The sequence below is a fragment of the Sparassis crispa genome (genome assembly GCF_003851025.1).
Source record: "Sparassis crispa DNA, contig_000000F, whole genome shotgun sequence".
Lineage (NCBI taxonomy): Eukaryota > Fungi > Basidiomycota > Agaricomycetes > Polyporales > Sparassidaceae > Sparassis > Sparassis crispa.
This window is the reverse complement of record NW_020939747.1, coordinates 905,753-927,688: the sequence shown is the minus strand read 5'-3', so window position 1 is coordinate 927,688 and position 21,936 is coordinate 905,753. Positions and strand designations below refer to the sequence as shown.

General features: G+C 53.3%; 9 protein-coding genes and 2 non-coding genes across 11 annotated transcripts; 4 read left to right on the top strand and 7 right to left on the bottom strand.

Annotated features, from left to right (window-relative positions):
• Window positions 1-594: 594 nt before the first annotated feature.
• SCP_0103010 (Probable U3 small nucleolar RNA-associated protein) lies at window positions 595-3,796 on the top strand (the record flags this gene model as incomplete). Its single annotated transcript, XM_027752538.1, has 6 exons — window positions 595-689; window positions 739-886; window positions 939-1,804; window positions 1,861-2,917; window positions 2,971-3,107; window positions 3,166-3,796. 6 exons carry the CDS (start codon window positions 595-597, stop codon window positions 3,794-3,796), a joined length of 2,934 nt encoding a protein of 977 aa, XP_027608339.1.
• Window positions 3,797-4,120: 324 nt separating this feature from the next.
• Window positions 4,121-6,242, bottom strand: SCP_0103000 (Protein-glutamate O-methyltransferase; the record flags this gene model as incomplete). Its single annotated transcript, XM_027752537.1, has 10 exons — window positions 4,121-4,174; window positions 4,230-4,430; window positions 4,493-4,648; window positions 4,710-4,900; window positions 4,956-5,192; window positions 5,244-5,382; window positions 5,433-5,551; window positions 5,680-5,927; window positions 5,988-6,034; window positions 6,093-6,242. The coding sequence occupies 10 exons, from the start codon at window positions 6,240-6,242 to the stop codon at window positions 4,121-4,123; spliced, it is 1,542 nt and encodes a 513-aa protein (XP_027608338.1).
• Window positions 6,243-9,320: 3,078 nt separating this feature from the next.
• Window positions 9,321-9,392, top strand: SCP_t0102990. Its single transcript has one exon. It is a non-coding gene; the product is annotated as a tRNA-Glu (tRNA).
• Window positions 9,393-12,429: 3,037 nt separating this feature from the next.
• SCP_0102980 (hypothetical protein) lies at window positions 12,430-12,807 on the top strand (the record flags this gene model as incomplete). The annotated part of the gene is made up of 3 exons (XM_027752536.1): window positions 12,430-12,516; window positions 12,566-12,652; window positions 12,700-12,807. The coding sequence occupies 3 exons, from the start codon at window positions 12,430-12,432 to the stop codon at window positions 12,805-12,807; spliced, it is 282 nt and encodes a 93-aa protein (XP_027608337.1).
• Window positions 12,808-13,456: 649 nt separating this feature from the next.
• On the top strand, window positions 13,457-13,668 carry SCP_0102970 (hypothetical protein; the record flags this gene model as incomplete). The annotated part of the gene is made up of 2 exons (XM_027752535.1): window positions 13,457-13,561; window positions 13,609-13,668. The coding sequence occupies 2 exons, from the start codon at window positions 13,457-13,459 to the stop codon at window positions 13,666-13,668; spliced, it is 165 nt and encodes a 54-aa protein (XP_027608336.1).
• Window positions 13,669-15,783: 2,115 nt separating this feature from the next.
• SCP_0102960 (hypothetical protein) lies at window positions 15,784-16,149 on the bottom strand (the record flags this gene model as incomplete). Its single annotated transcript, XM_027752534.1, has 1 exon — window positions 15,784-16,149. One exon carries the CDS (start codon window positions 16,147-16,149, stop codon window positions 15,784-15,786), a length of 366 nt encoding a protein of 121 aa, XP_027608335.1.
• A 196-nt stretch (window positions 16,150-16,345) lies between these two features.
• Window positions 16,346-16,899, bottom strand: SCP_0102950 (hypothetical protein; the record flags this gene model as incomplete). The annotated part of the gene is made up of 3 exons (XM_027752533.1): window positions 16,346-16,619; window positions 16,668-16,751; window positions 16,799-16,899. 3 exons carry the CDS (start codon window positions 16,897-16,899, stop codon window positions 16,346-16,348), a joined length of 459 nt encoding a protein of 152 aa, XP_027608334.1.
• Window positions 16,900-17,095: 196 nt separating this feature from the next.
• On the bottom strand, window positions 17,096-17,563 carry SCP_0102940 (hypothetical protein; the record flags this gene model as incomplete). Its single annotated transcript, XM_027752532.1, has 2 exons — window positions 17,096-17,362; window positions 17,414-17,563. 2 exons carry the CDS (start codon window positions 17,561-17,563, stop codon window positions 17,096-17,098), a joined length of 417 nt encoding a protein of 138 aa, XP_027608333.1.
• A 589-nt stretch (window positions 17,564-18,152) lies between these two features.
• SCP_0102930 (hypothetical protein) lies at window positions 18,153-18,584 on the bottom strand (the record flags this gene model as incomplete). Its single annotated transcript, XM_027752531.1, has 1 exon — window positions 18,153-18,584. The coding sequence occupies one exon, from the start codon at window positions 18,582-18,584 to the stop codon at window positions 18,153-18,155; it is 432 nt and encodes a 143-aa protein (XP_027608332.1).
• Window positions 18,585-19,358: 774 nt separating this feature from the next.
• On the bottom strand, window positions 19,359-19,466 carry SCP_r0102920 (the record flags this gene model as incomplete). Its single annotated transcript, XR_003546558.1, has 1 exon — window positions 19,359-19,466. It is a non-coding gene; the product is annotated as a 5S ribosomal RNA (ribosomal RNA).
• A 628-nt stretch (window positions 19,467-20,094) lies between these two features.
• On the bottom strand, window positions 20,095-21,480 carry SCP_0102910 (Ribonuclease Le2; the record flags this gene model as incomplete). The annotated part of the gene is made up of 10 exons (XM_027752530.1): window positions 20,095-20,153; window positions 20,215-20,419; window positions 20,474-20,512; window positions 20,709-20,750; window positions 20,810-20,857; window positions 20,911-20,971; window positions 21,030-21,045; window positions 21,104-21,155; window positions 21,215-21,235; window positions 21,295-21,480. The coding sequence occupies 10 exons, from the start codon at window positions 21,478-21,480 to the stop codon at window positions 20,095-20,097; spliced, it is 729 nt and encodes a 242-aa protein (XP_027608331.1).
• Window positions 21,481-21,936: the final 456 nt, after the last annotated feature.

The following is a 21,936-nucleotide window of genomic DNA, read 5'->3' as shown; positions in this document are numbered from 1 at the left end:
ATGCGGGCGGGGTTCGAGTTGGAGGCAATGCGCCAAGCGTCAAAGTCCTGACTTTCTGCGCTGCGTTTCGCACGACTGCAGCACGAATTGGTCTCCGATACAACTCACCGCAAGATTCCATGTATGCTCGTCCGACGGTCGGCAAGGTGAGAACGATGTTGGAAATGTTGACGACTCATGGGACCAGAAGCGGATCAAGTGATAGTGCAGCACGTTGCGGTTGACTGAAGCTTGTTTATTTCCGCCATTCTTCGAACTGTGTGTAGGAGATGGCTTCCGATATCAGGCGTGCTTCTCGATGATCTCTAGATAGGAGACAGCGTCACAGTATCACTCAGTATCACTCTGTGTCCTTGTTGGGGCCAGTAGGGCCATTCTCACAGCCGGTATCGTTGTAAGACCGGCTTCTGATTCCATTGGTGGGAAGCAATGATAAGACGTGGGTTATAGAACACGTACATCCGGGCATGCGTAGGCCTCACGGAATACTCTGATGAGCCTGGACATGAAAACAGCCTGGCAGGGTTGTTCCCCTGGGCCACGCCCGATGCGATCACGCCGGAGGAGTAAGTGCGGTAGAGGCCTTTGGACAACATGTACAAACAATGTCTGGAAAAGTTAGCGGCGCCTCCGCCCATTGGCCCTAGTCTGCCAATGGCTTCCGTTGCCCGTCCCAAGCTTAAAACCGCGTATGCATGCTCTCATAGCCCCGCTTTCAGTCTAACTTTCAGTCTTTAGGTTCAAAAAAGCTCGAGTCATCGCACCATTGCATACTGCGGGCCCGGTCGCTATAACTCAGGATGGAACTAGACTTGTAACTTGCGTGGGCGAGGAAGCTTTGTTGACCGACTTGACGGCAGAACAGGAGATATGCCGTTTTTCAGGCGTACGTACCTTCTCTGTGATTAATTCTCAGTAACCGGCTGAGTCCTCTCCAGGACACGGAATCTATCACTGCATTATGCATTACACCGGATTCCACGCACCTGCTACTGTTCACGTCTTCCCTGTCTCTCCGCGTGTACGAGATCCCCTCGTCAACCATACCACTCAGCAAATCGGTGCACCCTATCCGCGTAGTACCCCGCGCGCACGACGCGCCGGTCCACGTATGTAAGGCAGATCCTACATCCACATACCTCGCTTCTGGTTCTGCGGACGGGGTCGTAAAGGTATGGAACATCCTGCGCGGGTACGTAACGCACGTCTTCAAGGGGCATGGGGGAGTTGTCAGCGCTCTGGCGTTCAACTACCCCTTCGATCCCTCGTCTGTCGCCCGAGAGCGCAAAATGCAGCTCATCACTGGGTCTGTCGACACGCGGATACGCATCTTCGACTTGTCTGCTGCTGCTGTGCGCACTGGCGCGGGACTGAAGCCTGAAGCTGTACTCGAAGGGCATGTATCTGTTCCTCGCGGTCTTGATGTCTCTCCAGATGGCAAGTGGTTGGTGAGCGGCGGACGAGACTCTGTAGTTCTTGTCTGGGATATCTCGTCCAGAGAGGTATCAGGCACCAGAAAGTCGAAAAATGACAAAGGGAAGAACAAATACGTAGGGTTCGCCCCCGTCCTCTCCCAGACTATACCTGTTCTGGAACGCGTGGAGGCTGTAGGACTGCTCCGTCCTGACGAAGACCTCGCTGGAACGACATCTGGGCCGAACAAGTTGCGCTTGTACACTGCAGGAGAGAAGGGCGTGGTGCGCATCTGGGACGCCCGGGAAGGCACCGTCCTGTTCACTCTAGGGCAAGAACAACAAAGTTTAGGTGAGGGCCAGGAAGAGCAGAGACAAATTGTTGACGCCATGTACGTTCTTCGCCCCCGATCGTGCACTCCTACTGTATTTATTTACTTTTCCTCAGTTATATACCATTTACATCAACTATCGCATCCATACATGCCGACCAAAACATCCTCTTCCACTCCCTGACGACCCAGTCGCTCTCCCGTCAACTCATTGGATTTAATGACGAAATCATTGACGCAACATTCCTTTCCCCCAACCTTCCCCTCCAACCCAACCCCTCCCGCACTAAGCTGACTGATACTCACATAGCACTGGCCACGAACTCCTCTCTTATCCGCGTCTACTCTACCGCGTCCATGGACGCGCGCCTGCTCTCCGGGCATTCGGAAATTGTCCTCTGCCTCGATCACGGCGCTAGCGGACGCGCGCTCGCGAGTGGAAGCAAAGACCACTCCGCGCGAATATGGGCGCCCTCACACCATAATGATCCAGACGGAGAGCCCACAAGCTCACCTGCGTCAGACTGGGGATGCGTCGCGCTCTGCGAAGGACACGCCGAGAGCGTCGGTGCGATCGCGATGTCGCGGAAGGCATGTGAGGCGGGATTGGAGGGCGATGCGGGCCTGCGGTTCATGTTCACGGGCAGCCAGGACCGGACGATCAAGATGTGGGACCTGTCGGGCGTGCCGCTGTCGTACGCGGGGCCGGGCACGGAGGTGGTCAAGTGCAAGAGCTTCACGACGCACAAGGCGCACGAGAAGGACATCAATTCGCTCGACGTTGCGCCGAACGACCGGATGCTCGTCTCAGGCTCGCAGGACCGCACCGCGAAGGTCTGGGCGGTCGACTATCTCGTCACTGGCGGCGCGGCGCGCGGCGAGCTGCGCCTGCTCGGGACGTGCAAGGGGCACAAGCGGGGCGTGTGGTGTGTGCGCTTCGGGCGCACTGAGCGCGTGCTCGCCACGGGCAGTGGGGACAAGTCAGTCAAGTTGTGGAATTTAGACGATTTCACATGCGTGAAGACGTTCGAGGGGCACACAAACTCTGTGCTCCGGGTCGATTTTCTCAATGCGGGCATGCAGATAGTTAGCGCGGCCAGCGATGGGCTGGTCAAGCTGTGGAATGTACGAGAGGAGGAATGTGTCGCGACGATGGACAACCATGAGGATAAGGTTATACTTCGACTACGTTGCGTCATATGATGCTGACATTGTATTCTCGCTAGGTCTGGGCCCTCGCGGTTAGTACGGACGAGTCCACCATTGTCTCCGGCGCGGCCGACTCTGTCGTCACCTTCTGGCAAGACTGCACAGAAGAGCAGGAAGTCGAGAAGGAGACCAAGCGCGCCGAGCTCGCTCTCAAGTAAGTCAACCTCCCCTCGTACCTGCCCTCGCTCTCATCCGCGCTGACTGCACCCCAGAGAACAAGACTTCCAAAACTACCTCCACTTGCACGACTACCGCAGCGCGATCCAGCTCGCGCTCGGGATGCAGCAGCCCGGGCGGCTCCTCGCGCTCTTCAAAGCGCTTCCTGCCTCCTCCGCCGGGGACGCGAAAGCACAGAGCATCACAGGGCACGCGACGGTCGATGAAGTCCTGCGCACGCTCCCTGGCGTCGACCTCGCACGCCTGCTGCGCTACGTGCGCGACTGGAACGCCAACGCGCGCACGAGCACCGTTGCGCAGCGCGTGCTCCACGCGGTCGTCAAGCTGCGCCCCGCAGACGAAGTCCTCTCCGCGTTTTCCGCCGAGGGCGCCCTCGGGGCCCTTAGCGCGAACGTGTTCCCCGTGGAGGCAGATGCGCACGGGGGTTCGCGGAGGGAAAACGGCGGTGCGACGGCGCTGAAGGAGTGGATTGACGCGCTGATTCCCTATACAGAACGGCACCTTGCGCGGATGGAGCGCCTGCTGCAGGACAGCTACGTCGTGGACTATATGCTTAGTGAGATGGACGACGGGATGTTCGAAGTGGGTGATGATGATGCGTACGGTGATGAGGGCGGCGTCGATGTGCCTATGCAGGTGGATAGCCTCGTGGATGTCGCGGCATGACAAGTACTTTAGTACGTAAGGGGACAAGTACGTTGTAATCTTTTAGCCGACGTTGCTGCAACTCATGTTGCTCGTGATCACTTATTAGCCTTCACGGCAGCTGCATGATCGAATCCGTGTCTGGTGTATTCTCGTTGGAATGGTACACGTTGCGAAACAGGAGAAAAACAAACACTAGAGGAACCACTAGGATAACATAAGAGCCGACATAACGGAAGGACTAAGCGATACACCCAATGCGGAGAATAACAACACACAAAAAAGCCCGCCAAACTCAGGATGATCGTTCATGAGCATGAGCCATCTTGAGCCATCTTGCATCGTTCATGCGAAGCGGACCTTTTCGCCAGGCCGACCTTCGGAGACGAGAACAATAGCCTGCGTGGAAGCGATGTCAGCGTCAAATTCACACATAATGAACAAGAACACGCACGTATTTGCCGCTGATCTTCCAGCCAGGCTCAGCCTTATCGAGGCGCTCAGCCAGCGCATCGCCGTCTTTGCCCAGCCCAACAACGACATCGCTCTTGATCGTCCGCATGCTGCAAACCTTGGGCGCGCCGCTCGCTGAAGCCATAGGGCCGATGGCGACCTCGAAATCAGTGGACGGCGGGGCCGCGCAGTCATACGTCAACTAGCGCCATCAGGGAAGATCTGTGAGCCAGTGAACTACCCGAGAAGAGGCGAAAGGCGAACCTTGCGGTGATTGAGGTCACCCTTGAAGATGACCAAGTCGGAGCGAGAGAGATGAAGGAACAAATCAGGCGCCTCGCTGTGGAGATCCCAGTAGGTGTACCCGGTGCACCAGAAGGGGTGCTGTTCATACACCCACTTTCCTTCCTTCTCGTATTGCTGCAATACAAGCGCATAGAGTCAGCACTGGCACGACAATGAGATGCGTCAGGATCGTTACCTTCCAGCGCAGTCCCAGCCTGTGTAAACTCGCTTTTTCCTGGTCAGTGGCCTTGGGGAAGAGGTGGCCGTAAACCATCGAGTTCAGGAGCCACTCCCAGTCCTTCTTCGTGACGTCGGAGACAAACCACGGGTAACGCTTGCCGTGGAAGCGAACTTGGTTCACGAGTCCACTCTGGATCAGGAAGTCCGCTGGAGGATAACAGTGTCGGCGCTTGTATCATACAGTGGAGGAAGCTCCGCGTACCATAGACACAGTCACAGTACAACTCGAAACCAGCGTTGTCCAGGATGAAGTCAACCCTGCCACCAGTCTTACCCTTGAGATCGCGCACGACTTCCCACAGGCGAGCCATGTCGTTGCCCAAAATGTTCTTCTCAGTGGCGGCCAAATTCTCGCCTCCAGTCGACTGGAGTGACTTGATCTGCTCCTCGGTCATGTTGATGAGAAGCGAGAGATCAGTCGAGTTGCCCCATAGACAGACTATATGCGTGAGTTGAGCAAGCTTCGCAGACGAGAGAAACAACTTCGTACTCTGCGTAAGCTCCATAAACATCAGCCGTACCGCCTCAAGCTGCTCCGCGGGGGACATGCCCTCCTTGTGCTTAAATGGCTCTGCAAAGCGCATGGAAAGCTCGAAAACAGCTTCGTTGGACCGCGCGAACGTATCGCACTGCATATATGCGCTTTAGAATGAGCGCAACCTGCAAGATAAGAGCGCACCTTCTGTCTGAAGAAGACATCATAGGAAGTCCAGTATTTGCTCACGCTGAAGCATTCACGAAGACGTCGGTACTTGTATGCTTCGGCGAAGAGCCAGGGCGCATTCATGAAATCCTTGCCTGCGTAGAAGGAGCGGGGTCAGCGCGATCGACGATGACCGAGCGGGACACGATCCAAATCGGGTGAGGTTATTACCGCGAACGGACGCGATGACGCGACACGTCTTACGAGCAGACGCATTACTCACCCTGGAAATATTTTGCAATCTCCTTGTTCCAGAGGGCGACGTCGGCCTCGCCGTCGTCGACGATGGGGCGGAGCTTTGCGTGGGCATTGAGCTCGTCCTTGAGCTCGTCCATACGCTCAATGCACTTTAAGAGGTCGACGATGCGGTCCTCCGCGGACTCCTGGTTGAGCGTCTCGATGACATCATCGATCGCTTTGCCCAAGATGGTGGGCAGACGGTGGCCCATCGTGGCGTAGGCAAACGAGTAACTGTTGTCATGGAGGGGCCCCTGAGCGTCGGCCATGGAGAGATAGCGAGAAGCGACTCACGTGTGATAGCCACGGAACGCGGGCCATGGCGGGTTGTTGGGGTCAATCTGCAGCGCCGAGCAAGTCAACAACGTCGAGACACGGTCAACGAGACGCGACGCGTACCGATGAGGGCGTCCTGGGATAGACAGGCTTGATGTCCTTCTTGCTGGGCAAGTGGGACAACTTGAGGGACATCCTGTTGGGCATGCCCTTTGTTTTGGTGGGCTCGTTGATGGGCGGCGCGGCGCCGTTGGGGATGATCTCGTTGGACATATCTGCTTCCTCTGTCTCGTCGGGAGGTGTGGGTGGGAAGTAGTCGCCGCCATTGTGGGAGGGAACGTATGAGAGGTAATTGTCGTCGTTGACGGGGGTGTATGGGAAGTATTCGTCGATAGTCATGGCACGTCAGGAAAGATAGAAGGGTGTATGTTGAAGGGAGAGGTCAGTAGATAGGCTGGACGGGGAGAGAGGGAGGACGCACCGTGATTATATACGGTGGGACGAGCGGGGAGATGGGAGAGAGCGACAAGATGGTTGCCGGAGCGCAGTTAAAGCCCTTCAACTAAGCAACAAATTGTGGCGGCTCGGCCACCTCCCCGGAATGGGCGACTGCTCCTGACGTCATTTCTCTTATCCCAGTCGGTCAATTCCCTTTCGCGGCAACGTAGCCCACTTCCCCGCCCGGCGTCCCTCCGATAGCGCACCCTTCTCCCGGTCCGGCGCCCGTCCATCTCTCTCGGAGCAACCGGCCTTCTCTCGGCGGCAACGCCTCCCGCCAAAGTTATCTCTCAAATCTTTCCCCCTCTTTTTTTTTCATCCCGTTTTCGTCAAAATGCTTTGTTTTCCAGATTTCATGTTGTCTGCCGATTTTTACCAATTTGATGTATGTCGTGACTGTTGTCAGCTTTCCAGTCGAGTGGTCGAGGACAACTGGACACACTTATATCATCACGATTTCTGCCAATGGGGACCTCCATTGGAAGCCGTCGTGCCGACCCAATGAGATTGTGATCACAATCGCAAACTCTAGTACTCAACTTCTGCTCCACTACGGCGTAGAAACCTTCGTTCTTCCAGCCCCAAGCCTCTTCAGCAGGTCCACACCAACGTCCAGCGCATGATGCCTGCGATAGCGAGGAAGCCTCGCCAACGACCCGAATACAATACTGCGCGGTGACAGTGACTTGCTTTCTCTAAGTATGGTCTGCTACTTACATCGATTTGTGCACCATACGCATGGAGCAGAACTGTTGACGCCCTACCTCATTGCAGCCGATAGCCGATCTGTTATCAACGCTAGCTATAGACATGCTACTCAGCTAACCAGGCAGTCCACTGGAGATCATGAGCAGTGAGTGTCTCAACCACAACCAGCCACTTCAGCTTACCAGCAATGCAACTTCCTCATCCGATCAGGCCTATCTCCGCCCGTCCAGCTTCATACTGAGATGCCTGGCATGGTATTGACAAGAATACGTGTCGGAAGGCCAATACAGCGTAGCTTCAAAGAACGTGTTGTGAGTAACGAGTTCATGGTCACCAGCGGATCCATCTCGTGAAGCCCACGAGACCTATACACAGGCCACGTGAAGGCATCTCCCCAGGCCGTATAGCGTCCTTCCAATTCATTGCCTCCCACTGCAGCGCCAGCGGACTGAATACGATCGCATACAGCGCGAGAACCCCGCGCGTCCCCACCTGCTCTTTTCGTAGCCCGACCGCGAAGATCTGTCCTGTTTCGTCGGATTGGCATAGTCGCATCAGACTGTTGCGCGATTTCAGCCCCATATCTCACTGACATCCTTGCTCCGGGGAAGCTGTATCGCCCCCAGATGCACTTCGTTGAACTAGCTGCCACCGTGGGTCCGTGTTGTTGAATCGGCGCGTCACGGGGTGCCGCGTGTATAGTGAGACCCGCGTCGGACCAGTGTTCTATGACTATACCGTTACGACAACACAGGTCGTGGTGTCTGATCCCACCTTCCTCGTGAATGGATGTTACCCACAAGACTGTGGGTTCTGCACCTCGGTCGCCCTGCATGTACAGCTGATATGCCTTCTCCTTCAGATGTAGCCGTCCGTCCCGTCTTCTGTGCCCTTTGATGTCCTCGTGCGTCTACCTCTCAGAGCACAACGCACAAAAATACGGCGATTCACTGATCCCCGCATGCTGATCGCGACAATCACACTGTAGCCATCTTCATCCAAGCCATTATAACTGCCCCTTCGTGCTCACACACAGCAGCCACGGACGCCTACAGCGCTTCCAGTCTAGCCATCCAACCCCGGACGCATTCACCCTTCGCGCCAGCATTTCTCCGTCCTATACAGTAGCATCCCCGCAAAGCCTCCTCCCATCCACGGCCCGCGCGGAGGCACCCCAACGCCGATGCAGCGCCTCTCCCGCGGTCTCGCGTCGGAATCCCTCGCTCCGGGGACCCAGCACCCACTGTATACGATGCGACGAAGTACTGTTTATAACCACGATCGGTTCACGAGATTGCCCTGGCAGAAGCCTGCATGTTCCTGAAGACAAACGCGTTCCTCGGCCATTATCTCCATGCGTCCTCATTCGGCTCTGATTCTCCTGGACGAGGACTCGGTACTTTGACTTGAGTGTGATACCCTGGAGGCACGTGGCTGGCCTATTCAGATAACGGGTGTATTCCTCGATGGTCGTCTTAGGTAGGGGTGGTCTCGCTGTGCCGCTGTCGCTGTCAGTACTGGTCACTTCCCTTCTCCCGCGACGTCCAGATAGAATATAGTTTCCCTACAAATCCAACTGCCGCAGTTGGACCTCGTCTGCCCCACGACCCCTCAATTGCCTGCGGTTACACGTAACACGCAGTCGACCTCTCGAGCACCTGACGCCACCTCGCGAACACCTGGAGTATCTGCCTGCTCGACATTGCAATCGTGATAATTTGCGAACCGCCCGCCTGGGCCCGGCACGATCTGGGGTGGGGCACTGTGGCGAGTGGATGCAACTGAGTTTTACGCCGGCGGGTCCGCTGGCATCTGCGTCCGCTCCTCGCTGCAGCATCTCCCATTCTGCGTCATGTGCAGCACGCAGACTAGTGTGTGCTCCGAGTCAGGGTTAATAGGAACGACTGTCTCACGCTAACTGGAGGCTGTATCTATGAGTCTACTCAGAGTCCTTGGTTCGGACGGCGAGTTCAGACGCGAAAACGCTAGCCATATCTGACTCCCTCATCCCGCATGTCTCATTGCACGAGCTGCTCGTGATAGCACTCACTCTTCGTGAAAATAGTCCCCAGGTTCACTGGCTCAGGAGGACTGCGGGAGACTTGGAAAAATATGATATCATATAGTTACAATTTTTCCTGTTAATCCGATGTGGTGTAGTGGCTAACATTATCGCCTCTCACGCGATAGCCCGGGGTTCGATTCCCCGTGTCGGAATCTGTACTTTCCTTCCTAGCTTTTTGTGGTTGTTCTTTTCTCCATTCCAATAATGAGTGGATACGACTAGGGATTGAATTTTGTGCGCTTCTCATCAAAATATCAAAATCTAGTAATTACATCTTCACGTTGCATCATGCTTCCCGATCAATGTCTTTACACGTCTTGTATAAATATGCGGCCCTCTACGCTATGGGGAATGAAGAGACCAAATGCACTCGACCCTGAGAACCTCGGTGAGCATTATAAACTGCTGCCTGGCATCGTTTATGCTCATGGACCACAGAACACCCCACTCACTAGGCTATCACAGCCAGGCTCAGCAGAATACTAATGCAGAATTCCATGTCAGCGACGCACATATGGAGGTGCACCACATGGAATCCCCTGCATCTCACACGCGTCTTGAGGCAGCTACGGTCGCGAATGCGTGCAGCCATGTAGAATATCAAAGTAACCCTTGCGCGCATTTGGCGGCCAATCACATGCTGTATATTCAGTCGTTTCACCAGTCTGTTCTTGCCATGGATGCGGCCAATGTGGCTGCTGCTCAGGCCCTGACTGCGAACACAGCTCATACTTCCCAACCTCTGGTTCCAGACAGAATCAGGTCCGGCTACCATGACAAGGATGTGAACCTCAGGGTTGCAGCAAATATGGCCCGTATCATGGATGACCCTTTTGCTTTTGCCGCTGTTGACTCGGGGTATGCACGGGCCTTGGCCGGAGGAGCTTTTGACTCCAGGTCAAGTGAGTGGTACTTCGCTGTGGTTCACCGGGCATGGCAAAAGGGAAAGTACGCCGGGCTATCACAGTTGTTCAGTGATATCAAATTTATGATAGTGGGTTAGGGACACCTGAGCTATACGTGTGATTTGTTGTCTGAAGTCGGGAAGGAGAGTCTGCACAATACAGATGGGGAAATGTGGGGGGGATGCCTAGCAACCGTGTGTGAGGGCTTGCCTTCTGTCTTCTGATACGATGCCTACAACCAGTGCAGGGCTTAATGGGTTTTCTTATACGAGGCCTACAATCGGTGCAGGGCTTTCCGAGTCTTCTTCGTCTTCTTATCCATGTGCCTACATCAGCAAAACCCAACTTTTACTTAAAAGGGTACTTAAATGACTTAAATGGACTTATGATCCTTATTTAAGGGTATAAGGTCAAAAAGGGGCCTAATGCATATTACATGAGTGTCTGAAATCAGACTTATAGACACTTATTTGAAGACTTATTGCCTTAAATAAGGGTTGTAAGACCGAAAAGTCAAAATAGCTCTGTAAGAAAAAGTTGGGTTTTGCTGATGTACAACCGTGTGCAGGGCTTACCGAGTCTTCTGTGTTCCTATCCGAGTGCCTACAACCGTGTGCAGGGCTTTACTGAGTGCGCGTGTCCTAATACAATGTGCCTGACCGATGACTTTCCTACGTGTTGTCCGAGAACTTTCCGAGAACAGTTTGAGTATCTAGCAACCGTGTGCTAGACTACCCAAAAGAAACGATATGAGAGTGTAGTAGTTGTGTTCATAACAACTCACTGCCTGCGCTGAACTGACTTCATCGGGATCCTTTTGATTACGAGTAACAATGTTACTGGGAGGAGTGGAACAAACTCCTATTCTTTTAGTTTATTACTTGTAGGGTAAGCTACAAGCAGAGGGAGAACTCTTCACTTATAGGGGTGCTACAAGTGGGGAGAGAAGACTTATGCCATCATCATGATCTGGCATATTCCTATACATCTGCATCCTGTCTGTTTCCGTGCTATCCATGCTATCCATCTGTGTCCTGCTCATCTGCTCTGCTCATCTGCTGGTGCTCATCTGCTGGTGCATCCTTTGATTCATGCACTTGTATGTGAGTACAAGTGGGAGGGGTGCGACTCCATTCCTTTTAGTTTTACACTTGTAGGGGTCTACAAGCAGAGAGGAACTCTTCACTTATAGGGGTGATAAGTGGGGAGAGAAGACTGAGGGTCGGGGCGCCTCGGGGGTCCTTTTATACCCCTTGGGTGTCACCCGTTGTGACTGTTACATAGTTGTGTTACATGGCAGATTGGCCAATAGCAAAATAAGAGCATCACGTGATCAAAGGGGAAAGTAGGAAGGAAAAATGTCTTAGGACCTTCATGTCCAATAGCATAAAGCGAGCAGGGAGAAACAGGGAAGACAAAACTCTTGGGACCTCCATGTCCAATAGCATAAAGCGAGCAGGGAGAAGTAGGGAGAGAGCACTTTCCGAGTTTTTTCCACCCAATAGCATAATGTGAGCATCAGGTGACACGCTCGGCCAAACGTTCTTGGGTTCCATCTTAGTCATGTGACTTCCTCGTTGAGCGCTTCACCGGTGGTTACGTGTTCACAAGCCAAACACTTTTGATGCGTGACACCGTTCTGATGGAATCGCTGCAAGAGTTTGTGAATGCAGCCGATGAAATGGGGAGCCAACAATCACGTGAAGAACGTGATCAGATGATGGTCAGCTGGGGACGTATGTTGTACAGGTTTGATCCCTCCTTCCCAGAGGATGAATACTGGCACCGCAAAACTCTGATATGGTATGGGATGCATATCCTCTACTACAAGGTGTGTTTTTCTGCAAGCATGCTGCATGCATTTTTCTGCGAGTGGGCTGCATTGATTTATCAATATGCTCCTAGGTCTACCATACTCTCAGTACACATGACCAAGAGCACATCAAGGTGGGGACACTCAAACTCTGGTTCTCACTCCTCGTCCACCTCGTGATCAAGTACACATGGGACCTCGAGACATGACAGACATGCGGGATGTCCATCCTGATGATGAGTGGGATGTTTTCTGCATTGGAAGTGCAGGTCACTTGGTGTAAGCACTCCTTTTGTCTCTCATCTGCCTAGTATACTAAAGGAGTCTTCAGTCATCGTTCACTTCCAGCTTGAGCGTCATCCGGATGTCAAACAGTATTTTGGATGTGACGAATGACTGCTGCTTATGCAGTTTGCACTTTACCTGTCTCAGAACCCGAGTTCACGCCGGCGCCCTGGACACATCCAGACCATGTGCCAATGCTTGATCACAGTGATGGCTAGTACTCATGCCTTGAGCATGGGCGCAATCAACCTGAAAGTGCACGAGAGAGGACTGGTCAGTGGAGTCTCATGCAGAGATGACACGACTGACATTCTCTGCTTAGTATCCACACATTGGTGATATCGAGATGTACAAGGAGGCTGGCATGCTCTCAACACTAAGGATGAAGTTCCACCTGAAGGTGTTCAAGGTATGCTGAAAAGCCATTCATGTGTGTGCATACTAACCTTGCGTTAGAATAATATGGAGACCACTGGCCATGAGCAAGACCTCTGGTTCGATCCTGTCCTCTTTGCACATAATATCCCATTTGAGAATTCCCTGTGGATGTTTTGCCATCTGTGAACATGAGGGGTGTTTGAGTATGCAGTGAGTTCAGGACTTGTGAGATGAAGATGGTCTGATATGTTTCTGCAGGATCTGGACGAGTTTTTTGCCTCCACAGATTATAAATTGAAAATGTGTGAGGACATGCTCAATCACCCCCTGTGCGTGGCTCTCTCCCCGACAGTTGGGGTGTAGTATATTGACCATGAACACAGCTTTGTTGTCTCCACTGGCAAAGGGTTGACTGAAGAGCCAGCACTGGCAGATTCGATTTCTGAGGCCATCCGTGGCCTTGCTCGCCATGCGGGTCTTCCATCGATGGGGCTATATGCCTTTTGATGCGAGACTGCAAGTCATGTGAGCACGGTTGTGCCTGCTTTGCCTCGTGTGACTGACGTGTATTAGTGTATTAGTATGAGGTCAACTACGAAGTGCAAGTCACTTCCTTGGTAATGGGTCATAAGCAGACCAGCTCTGTCAAGTACTATTGCCGTGGTGTTGGCAATATACAGCTAACTCAGGCTCATCTGGGCGAGATCAGCTCATCTCAGAATGAGCTGATCAAGGCTTGTTTAATCAATGTTCCTATCTTGTACATACTAAATGCACGTTCCAGATCTCCCAATGCTGTCAGAGCACACTTTCTGCGGCAGTGGAAGCATTGGTGATGCATCCTGACATCCTGGCTGAACTGCTCACAACGTCCAAGAAGCCGAAGCCTCCCTCTGCAAGGGTGAAGCTCGACGATGACGAAAAGGCGCAAGTTCTCCAGGTACCTTTTTTCGGCCTTTATCATGCAGTAATTCACATGGTTTGTAGGAGACGAGGAATACCAGTCTGCATTCCAAGAACAGTAAGCTGCATGGGACAAATTTGTAGGACGCTTTGATGAGAAGGCCATGTTCTATTCCCGGCATCAAAACCAGATCAATTATATCAAGGCTTGCAAGAAAGTTGTTACAACTGCAGATGTTGCTGAGGTAAAGTGTTACCCCTTGTACTGTCATGCATACTGAACTCGGCAGGTGGAGAAAACGCTCAGAGCAGCCATTGAGAAGGTGAACAAGTGGGGTAAGCAAGTGAAGAAGAAATCGATGAGGAAGGCGCAAACTGATGCTGAATGGCAGAGGAAGAATCAAGTCTCGGGTTCAGGCCAGGACCGGGAGGAGGCAATCATCAAGTTAAATCAGGTATCTCTCAATCTTTTGAAGGTATATGAAAGCAAGGGTAATCTCGGTGCGAATCACCACATGTTAAAGGGAGTTACATCACTGATGACTCATTGCATTAGTGCCATCGTCTGCAGCATCTTTGTCTACTGCACCATCGTCGTCAACTGCACTGTCATCGACAGTTCCATCGCTGCTGCCATCTATGCCCGGTACATGATGTCTTCATGCACATGGGATCTAGCTCACAACTTTTTACAGCTCCAACCCTTGCAACTGAATGTATATAAGCAGTCCGACATGGATGAGACATTAGCTGACATGGTAAGATGCAGAGCTAATCAGAGGCCACATTATTCACAACACTTTGCCGGAGAGTCCAAGCGCAGATGCTGATATCACCAAATGGGAGAGGTACCATCTCATCTTATCTGGTATTCAGCAGCAACAGGCATGGTCCATGGATGATGATGATGAGTGTGATGACACCAGCGACAAAGTGACGCAATTGGCATTTGACAAGGCATGCCAGCAGATGAGGCGGAATATAGGGTCAGCAACAGCTGGCTCCACTCTGGTGCTAGATGATCCAACTGAGGGCTTGGCGGCGCCTACTGAGGTCGAGGATGGATCACCAGGGGACCATGATGACTGGTATGTTCAGGCTCCTAGCAACCGTGTAGCATGCCCCATGGTGGATGCAACATGCACAATGGACAATCTCAGGGACTGGGAAAAGGACATGGAGCAGCTGGTGCATGACTGTCTTGTACCGCAGTAGCTGGGGCTAACTATGAATGCACAGGAGAAGAATGGCAGGTGGTTATGCTATCAATGCCCCAAGTTCATTCACAGGCCTGAACAGCGAGGTTTCTCGCAACGTTCCCATTGTGAACGCCACATGTGAGTTATGTTCACTACTGTGAGGTATGATGCTGATCTGCTGGCAGTGAGGTGTGGTATGATCTCGAGCTAGAGATGCTGAAGACGTATGCCCAGAACAAGCTATTTCACTGTCTCAGTGCCCTGTGTGACTTCACGTGAGTATACACACCCCCGGTGTGCTCACTGCTTGCTGACTTCCCCACTGTCAGTGAGAAGACGGTAAAGGAAATGAGGCAACACTGCTTGTCAGAAGACTGTCCTGAACAAGATCGCTTCGTTGCATTGAAGGAGCAAAGCGAACAGCAGGAAAAGCAGGTCAAGAACAGGCCCAAGGGTGAAAGTGTCAGGGAGAAGATGCGTGCACTGCACCAAGTGGACTCGGCTAGCTCGGATGATGATGGAGTGCCTGCGGCAGCCTTTGAGGCTGTTTTGCGTAATCGTGGCCAACTGGAGGCGGGGTTTCAGGTGAGTCATTGGTCTTCATATCTGTGCAATGCTGATACATGCACTCTGCAGAACTTGGGTCTTGACGGTACCACATTGTCGACTTCACTGGCATTCATGAGTGAGCTCACACAGATGCAGTATGACCGTTATCTCATGGGCGATGTGACACTTCATCAGGAAAACCCAACTTTTTCTTAGGGACTTATTTAAACTTTTGGGTCTGGCAACCCTTATTTAAGGCCATAATTGTTGAAATAAGTCTCAATAAGTCGAATTTCAGACACTCAGGGAATATGCCTTAGGCCCTTTTTGTCCTTATATCCTTAAATAAGGACCATAAGTCCATTTAAGTTATATAAGTGTTCTCTTAAGGAAAAGTGGGGTTTTCCTGATGCTTCCCAGTCTTGAAGAGATTGCGAGTACCATCGAGGACAATTGAATAATACTTGTACAATGATGTGTAGCTACATGTGTCAAAGCAGGTATATGTACACTACTGCCAGCCCAACTGAGGATTCTGGAACCCCGGGAGACCATAGCTGGCGGAAGAGTTGCTGACAGAGCAGCCTTGTGCCATGGCGAAGGCAGCAGGACTGGCAAATTCTTGTGGGGAACTGAGCCCGAAGCTTTGAGGGTATCCTTGGGAGGTGAACACTTGCTGGGTGAAGCTGAATCCTCGGCCAGGGGGAGCAAAGGCACCGGGGGGAGCAAAGGCGGGGATGAATGCTTGGTTGCCGACAAGATGAGGTTCCTGAGCCTGCATATATGCAGTATGGTACTGAGTCTGAGCCTGGTTGTAGCTGGCATAGTGAGTGCTGATGTCGGTGCTAGCGACATGTGGATCCTGAGCATTGTACATGCCGACATCCTGAGCACAGTACGTGCCGATGTTCTGAGTGTTGTATGTGCTGACATCCTAAGCATTGTATACGCTAATGCCGGTGTGATTGCTGATACCAGTGCTGGCGATGCTTGGATCCTGGGCGTTGTACGTGCTGACATCCTGAACATTGTGTATGCCAATTCCAGTGTTGATGGGCCCCTGAGTGATGCTGTCAATAGGTTCGACAACTTCTTGGTGGCAGGGCTCCACGCTGCTGCTTGGTTCCTAGGATGCCTGGCCATTGGTACGGGAGAGGACCTGTTGCTGTAAGCAAACTCATGATATAGTTGACAGGGCCTTGGAAAGCTTTTTCGGCCTGGAGTCTGGCAGTCTCAGCCTGAAACCTGGCAGCATCTGCTTGCATGTTTGCAGTCTCGGCCTTGAGGAGGGCTCTCTGGGCCTGGAGCTTGTCCATGGTGGCCCTGTCGGCATCACATTTCATGTGCCTGGCACTGTGGGTGAGCGTGACCTGAGTGAGAGTGGGCGGAACATACATGTTGAGTAACTCCAGCCTCGCGATATACTCCGCCAGCTTTGTGGTCTCTTCAAATGTTGCTTTCACCACTTCTTCGAACAGTCTGCAGGCAATGACATGATGTCCGCGAGTATGAGCATGCACACTTACTTGTTTAGCCCGTGCGGTTTTTTGGCCTTGCTGGGCTCTCCCGTCTCTTCCGTCGTGGCAGTGCATTTGCGCGTGTTGCACTTCAGTTTGGGCTCGACCATTGTGGATGAGACTAAGGAGCGCAGTCACATCACATGCACATGTGCACTTTACGAGTCCCACTACGCATCTGAAGGAGCGCGTCAAACATGGCATCTTAGAGTCTATGTACGACACTTGGCATTCAGATGTTGTCAGTATGTGTTATCTCTTTTGCTACGTCTTAATTCCCAACTTAGATTCAAGTCATCGAGCTCTTCAATGAGCAACCATGGCCATGGGATGAGGTGGGATTCTTGGAGGAATTAACGTGTCCACATCATCACCCTCCCCATGATACCGCGGAATCCCATCCACACCGATTTCTACCTTGGGCGGGGTCTTGTCCAGGTACTCTGGACTTATGTCCAGTGAGGCGAGCTCCGGTAGCTTCGACGGTGCCCTCAGCCGGCCTTGCTCAATGTCTTCCACCTTGTAGTATGATATCAGGTGCCGCACGACTCCGCCGATGGTGAGTGAAAAAGTCTGTGATTTATTCAGCGACAATCTTTTGAATTAATGAGACTGCTCATGCACCATCCCGCCCAGCTTGAACTTATAGCTGTTGGTCAAGCTGCCGATGAGGCACCATTCAAGCTGGCGATCAATGCTCATCCTGCTGGGCTCACTCTTGGGCCAGCTGAGGGACCTGGTGCTCCTCCTGAGCAGCAGCATGTGATAGAACATGGTGGCGGTGAGATTGCCTCACATGTTGGAAGGACTCACCACTGGGTAAGTTTTTGTTCTGGAATATACATCCACATACCCACACGATGCTTGCCAAGGTATCACATACCTTATGAAAACTGCCATTCTGTCACAAATGGGTCATCGAATATCGGTAGATGTGCACGTGATTCAATCTGGGCAAGTTTTTCATGCCCAACGCTAGGCTCCATTTCATTCCGGAATTGCTAGTGCGAATCTGCACACTGACAACACTACAATGGGCCTTTTGGCACTGGCATTGCCGGTGCGAAATCTCTCCTCACTACTCGCCCCACCATGCTCACTCTTACCACTGCTTGTCAACACTGCTTTGCTGCAAAATGCGCGTCACCCACCCCATTGCCTCCGCCATCCTTGTCCCCACTATGCTCCTTGCCATTATCGCTTTGCTGGCTGCCGCCGTCATTGCTGCTTCCTTCCTCGTGGTCCCAGATGATGTGATCGACGAGTTGTAGAGGGATCCTCAGGCCATCTGGAGCACAATGTAGCCATCCTCAGGATAGACCATGTCATGGAATAGGTCCCGGGCATCGGGGGCCCCATTGCACTAGAGGTGGAGGGTGCCAATGTCATGGCAGATGTGGTCACTTGCAGTGATGACATCAGTGAGACGGATGATGTTCACATAGCTGCCAATCAGCGAGAGCTGGACGAGCTGCGGAAAGGCGAGCCGCTCGAGAACGTCCAGCCAGGGGCCGGTGCCGGTGCAGCGAGTGAGTTCGAGTGTGTTCAGGTGCGCAAAGTGGATTCGTGCGAGCATTCCGGGGTAGGTGTTGAATGGGGCCGACTCGAATGTGAGCCGGCCCATCATGTCATCGCAGCTGCACAGGAGCCCGACGATGTGGGTCGTGAGCACACGGTCGGAGCGCCGTGGTAGCTGGTATGACACCGGCTCTGGGCACATGTCCACTGTTACCTGGTGGTGACATGCGGTGGTCGAGACGCTGAGCTTGTGGGCGGAGACCTTGTAGGGGGGCATGCACACGTCGAGGGGGGAAATGCCGCCGGCGGTATGCCCTTTTATGTGGCCCGGGCCTGCACAGCGCGAGCTCGAACTCACGTCAGGACGCAGCGGGAACTCGTACCTGAGTGTGGCACTGGGCAGGATCTCGCATGGGGGACTCAAACCTGAGGGGAACCTTTGTGGGTGCTGGGCGGGATCTCGGAGTCACGCCCGGTGGGACCTTTGCACATGGCGGGACCTTCGCACATGGCAGGATCTCGGACTCGCATGCGGCGAGGACTTGCATGCTATCGCATGCGGCACGAGGCGGGGACTCGGACTTGCGCACGGGGGACTCAAACCTGTGTGTGCTATCGCACGCGGCGCTGGCGGGGACTTGGACTCGGCGTGGTGATCTCGGCGGGGACTTGCATGCTATCGCATGTGGCAGTGGCGAGGACTTGGACTCGCACGTGGGGGATGCACGTGGCGGTGACGGGAACTTGGACTCGCACGTGGGGGATGCACGCTGCAGTGGCGGGGACTTGGACTCACGTGCGGGGGTGGCGGTGGCGGTAGGCATCACACCCATTGCTGGCGCATTCCGCGAACCGGCACCCGGCTCTCCTCGCCTGGCGGCGAGTCGAGCCAGCACCTTTTCACATAGCCTGGGGTTCGATTCCCCATGTCGGAATCTGTACTTTCCTTCCTAGCTTTTTGTGGTTGTTCTTTTCTCCATTCTAATAATGAGTGGCCGACACATAAAAAGTTGGAAAATTGGTCGAGTAAAAAAAGATTAAGTAAAACCACCGCACCCAGGATTCCCGCGTGGTCCCCCACCGTGGTACTAACTGGGCGGCACTTCGGTTAACTGCGCAGATCGGACGGGATGCGGTGCTTTCGAAGTCCTATGGCCGTGGATGATTTTGTCGTATTGCGAAATGGTTATAAAGGGTCAATAGAAAAGATCCTCCCAGCAGTGCAACTCCCTATGAAGGTGCAAATATATTGCCCCCCGAGCATGGTTCTTCCAAATGCACAGTATTAGTCCATTGTTGCAGAAACATATTTCCGTCGAACTCGTTGGTCGATATTCACGCTTGTTCAGGTGCGTTGAAATATTGGGATGGGCTTTCGGTGTAGTACAGCACTACTAGTCTGTTAACCAGAGCCCCAGGTCGACACCCGTCACGAGCTCGTCGGCCCTTGATCATCGTTCAGATCCTGCGGCAGTCTTACGTTGTAACTTGTCGAAGACGACAAGCGAAGGAACCTGGATCGCTGCCAGCGACTAGCGGTCGATCCTCGACTAACTACTACAGAGGGGATCTCGATCACATCTGGCTGCATTATACACGGGCACAGTACAGCAGTACATATAGAACTTCCAATACACAGACACGGCACGCAGGGGCGCAGGTCCGACAGCAGGGGTGCACGATGCTTGAGCTTGAACGTTCTAGCTGGAAGCGAAGAGGAGGGTATCGAGGGTACACAATGAACCCTTGTAATTTCTGCTTGCTTCGTCGAGCACCTCTACTAGTCACTAGTTGGTTTTCGCCGGGTACATAACCTGGCTATCGCACGAGCTGGATGAGGGCGCATCTGAAAGACCACGTCAACACCACGCTTCCACCCAAATTTCAACGCAGACGAAAACACGCACCGACGGGGTCGAACTGGCCGTCGATCATCGAACCCTGGAGGTTGAAGTAGTAGCTGATCTGGTAGATCGTATTGTGGTCGTTGCACGAGAAAATAGGAGTCGCGCCGAACGCGCTCTGGAGCGCAGAGACAAGGTCCGACAGCGCGTACTCGCTATCGCCCGGCGTGATCCCTGCCTGCTCGAGCCACTCGTACGTGGGTAGCGACTATGGAGATGTGTCACAATCAGTGTCTCCAGTAAATGAAAAACTTCTGCACACCTGAAACAGGTTCACCGCAGTCTCGAAGAATGCGACAGCCTGTTGAGAGGTCAATATATGCGGTGTGTAATGAGTAACAGGTGGGCAAGACATGCCTCAGCACCGGTCGGGCTGCCAGAGGGAAGACACGAGGGGTTCAGGGTGCTGTAGCAGGTGCCATGCGTGGACCACTCATGCTGCAAATGTGCATCCTTGTCAGGACGATCGACGCGAACGTTGTATGCTTTTTTCTCACCTCCCAGAAGGCCTCATTGGACTCGTCGTCGCTGATCCAGTACTAGATAGCATAAACACTCAGCGACCGGAGCACGTATGCGCTGCCCTGCAGTGTCTTACCGTCTGCATGAAGTCCAGCGTGGAACTGGCGCCCTGGTCCTGAAGGAGCTGTGCGGGTATTGGCGCATCGAACAAAGCGAATGGAGACAAATGCGACATACAGAGGTTATATCACTATAGTCACGCGACGGGTCGCAGTCCTCGCTGTAGCTGCCATCGCAGCTGGGCAACACGCATCAGCCTTCGGGCCAGCCGGTCGGTCATGTCAGGGAAATCTCACTTGTTTGGCCATAGACCTGGGAAGGCAGCATACAATCAGGATTCCACTGCCACACCAATGCAAGGGAGCCATACCATGAATTGTCCAGTTAGTCGAAGGTCCAGTGGACGGGTTGGTGTCCCAGAACTACCACGACGGGAAGATGAGGTCATGACAGACGCGCCGCGGAGCAGAGGGCGACGTACCTGGACCTGAGATATCCAACCCTGCAAGTATCGGAGGAACATGAGACGATGCAATGGTTAGTGAAGTTCAGCGGGCGTACACCAGGAGCCTCGAAGCAACAGCTGTTGGTCTCAACACTGCTATTTTGGCAGGAGGGCGTGAGGTTGGTGCCGCAGCCCGAGCTTAGGCTGGTGGTGGCGAGGGACAATGGCGCCTCGGCTTGGGCAGCAAAGGCGGTGCATGCCAGAGCAACGACAGCGAGGGGAACGTATACGTACTGGAACATCGTTCAATGCGATATAACGGAAGAACAGATGAGGGGAGGGGGTAAAATGTCAAGGACGGGGCTTGCGGGATAGTCAAGACATTATATACGTTGATTAGAGGCGTGGAAGGAGTGTCGCTATCGCTGGCCAGGATACACAGCAGCTCCGCAACTTCGCTGCTCGGCCGCAGGGCTGATGTGCTCCATCGAAGCCATGCTGCCACAGCAGGTGGATTCTCCCAAAGTAAGCACACGCCCCTGGGGAGACACGCGTGTTCTATTCCTGGCACCTCGCTGCCAGGGCAGAGGTGATATCAACGCACCGCAGCTTCGCCTGCAAATCCTCCGCGCATGCATTTCTTCAAAGAGACGTCTAGATCTTCCATCGCGCCCGTCACGCACAGAGCCTGGGTGCATCGGCTCCGTGCTGCATGGAAGTGGGCCCTGCACGAACGTTGCTGGGGGACGTGCGCAGAG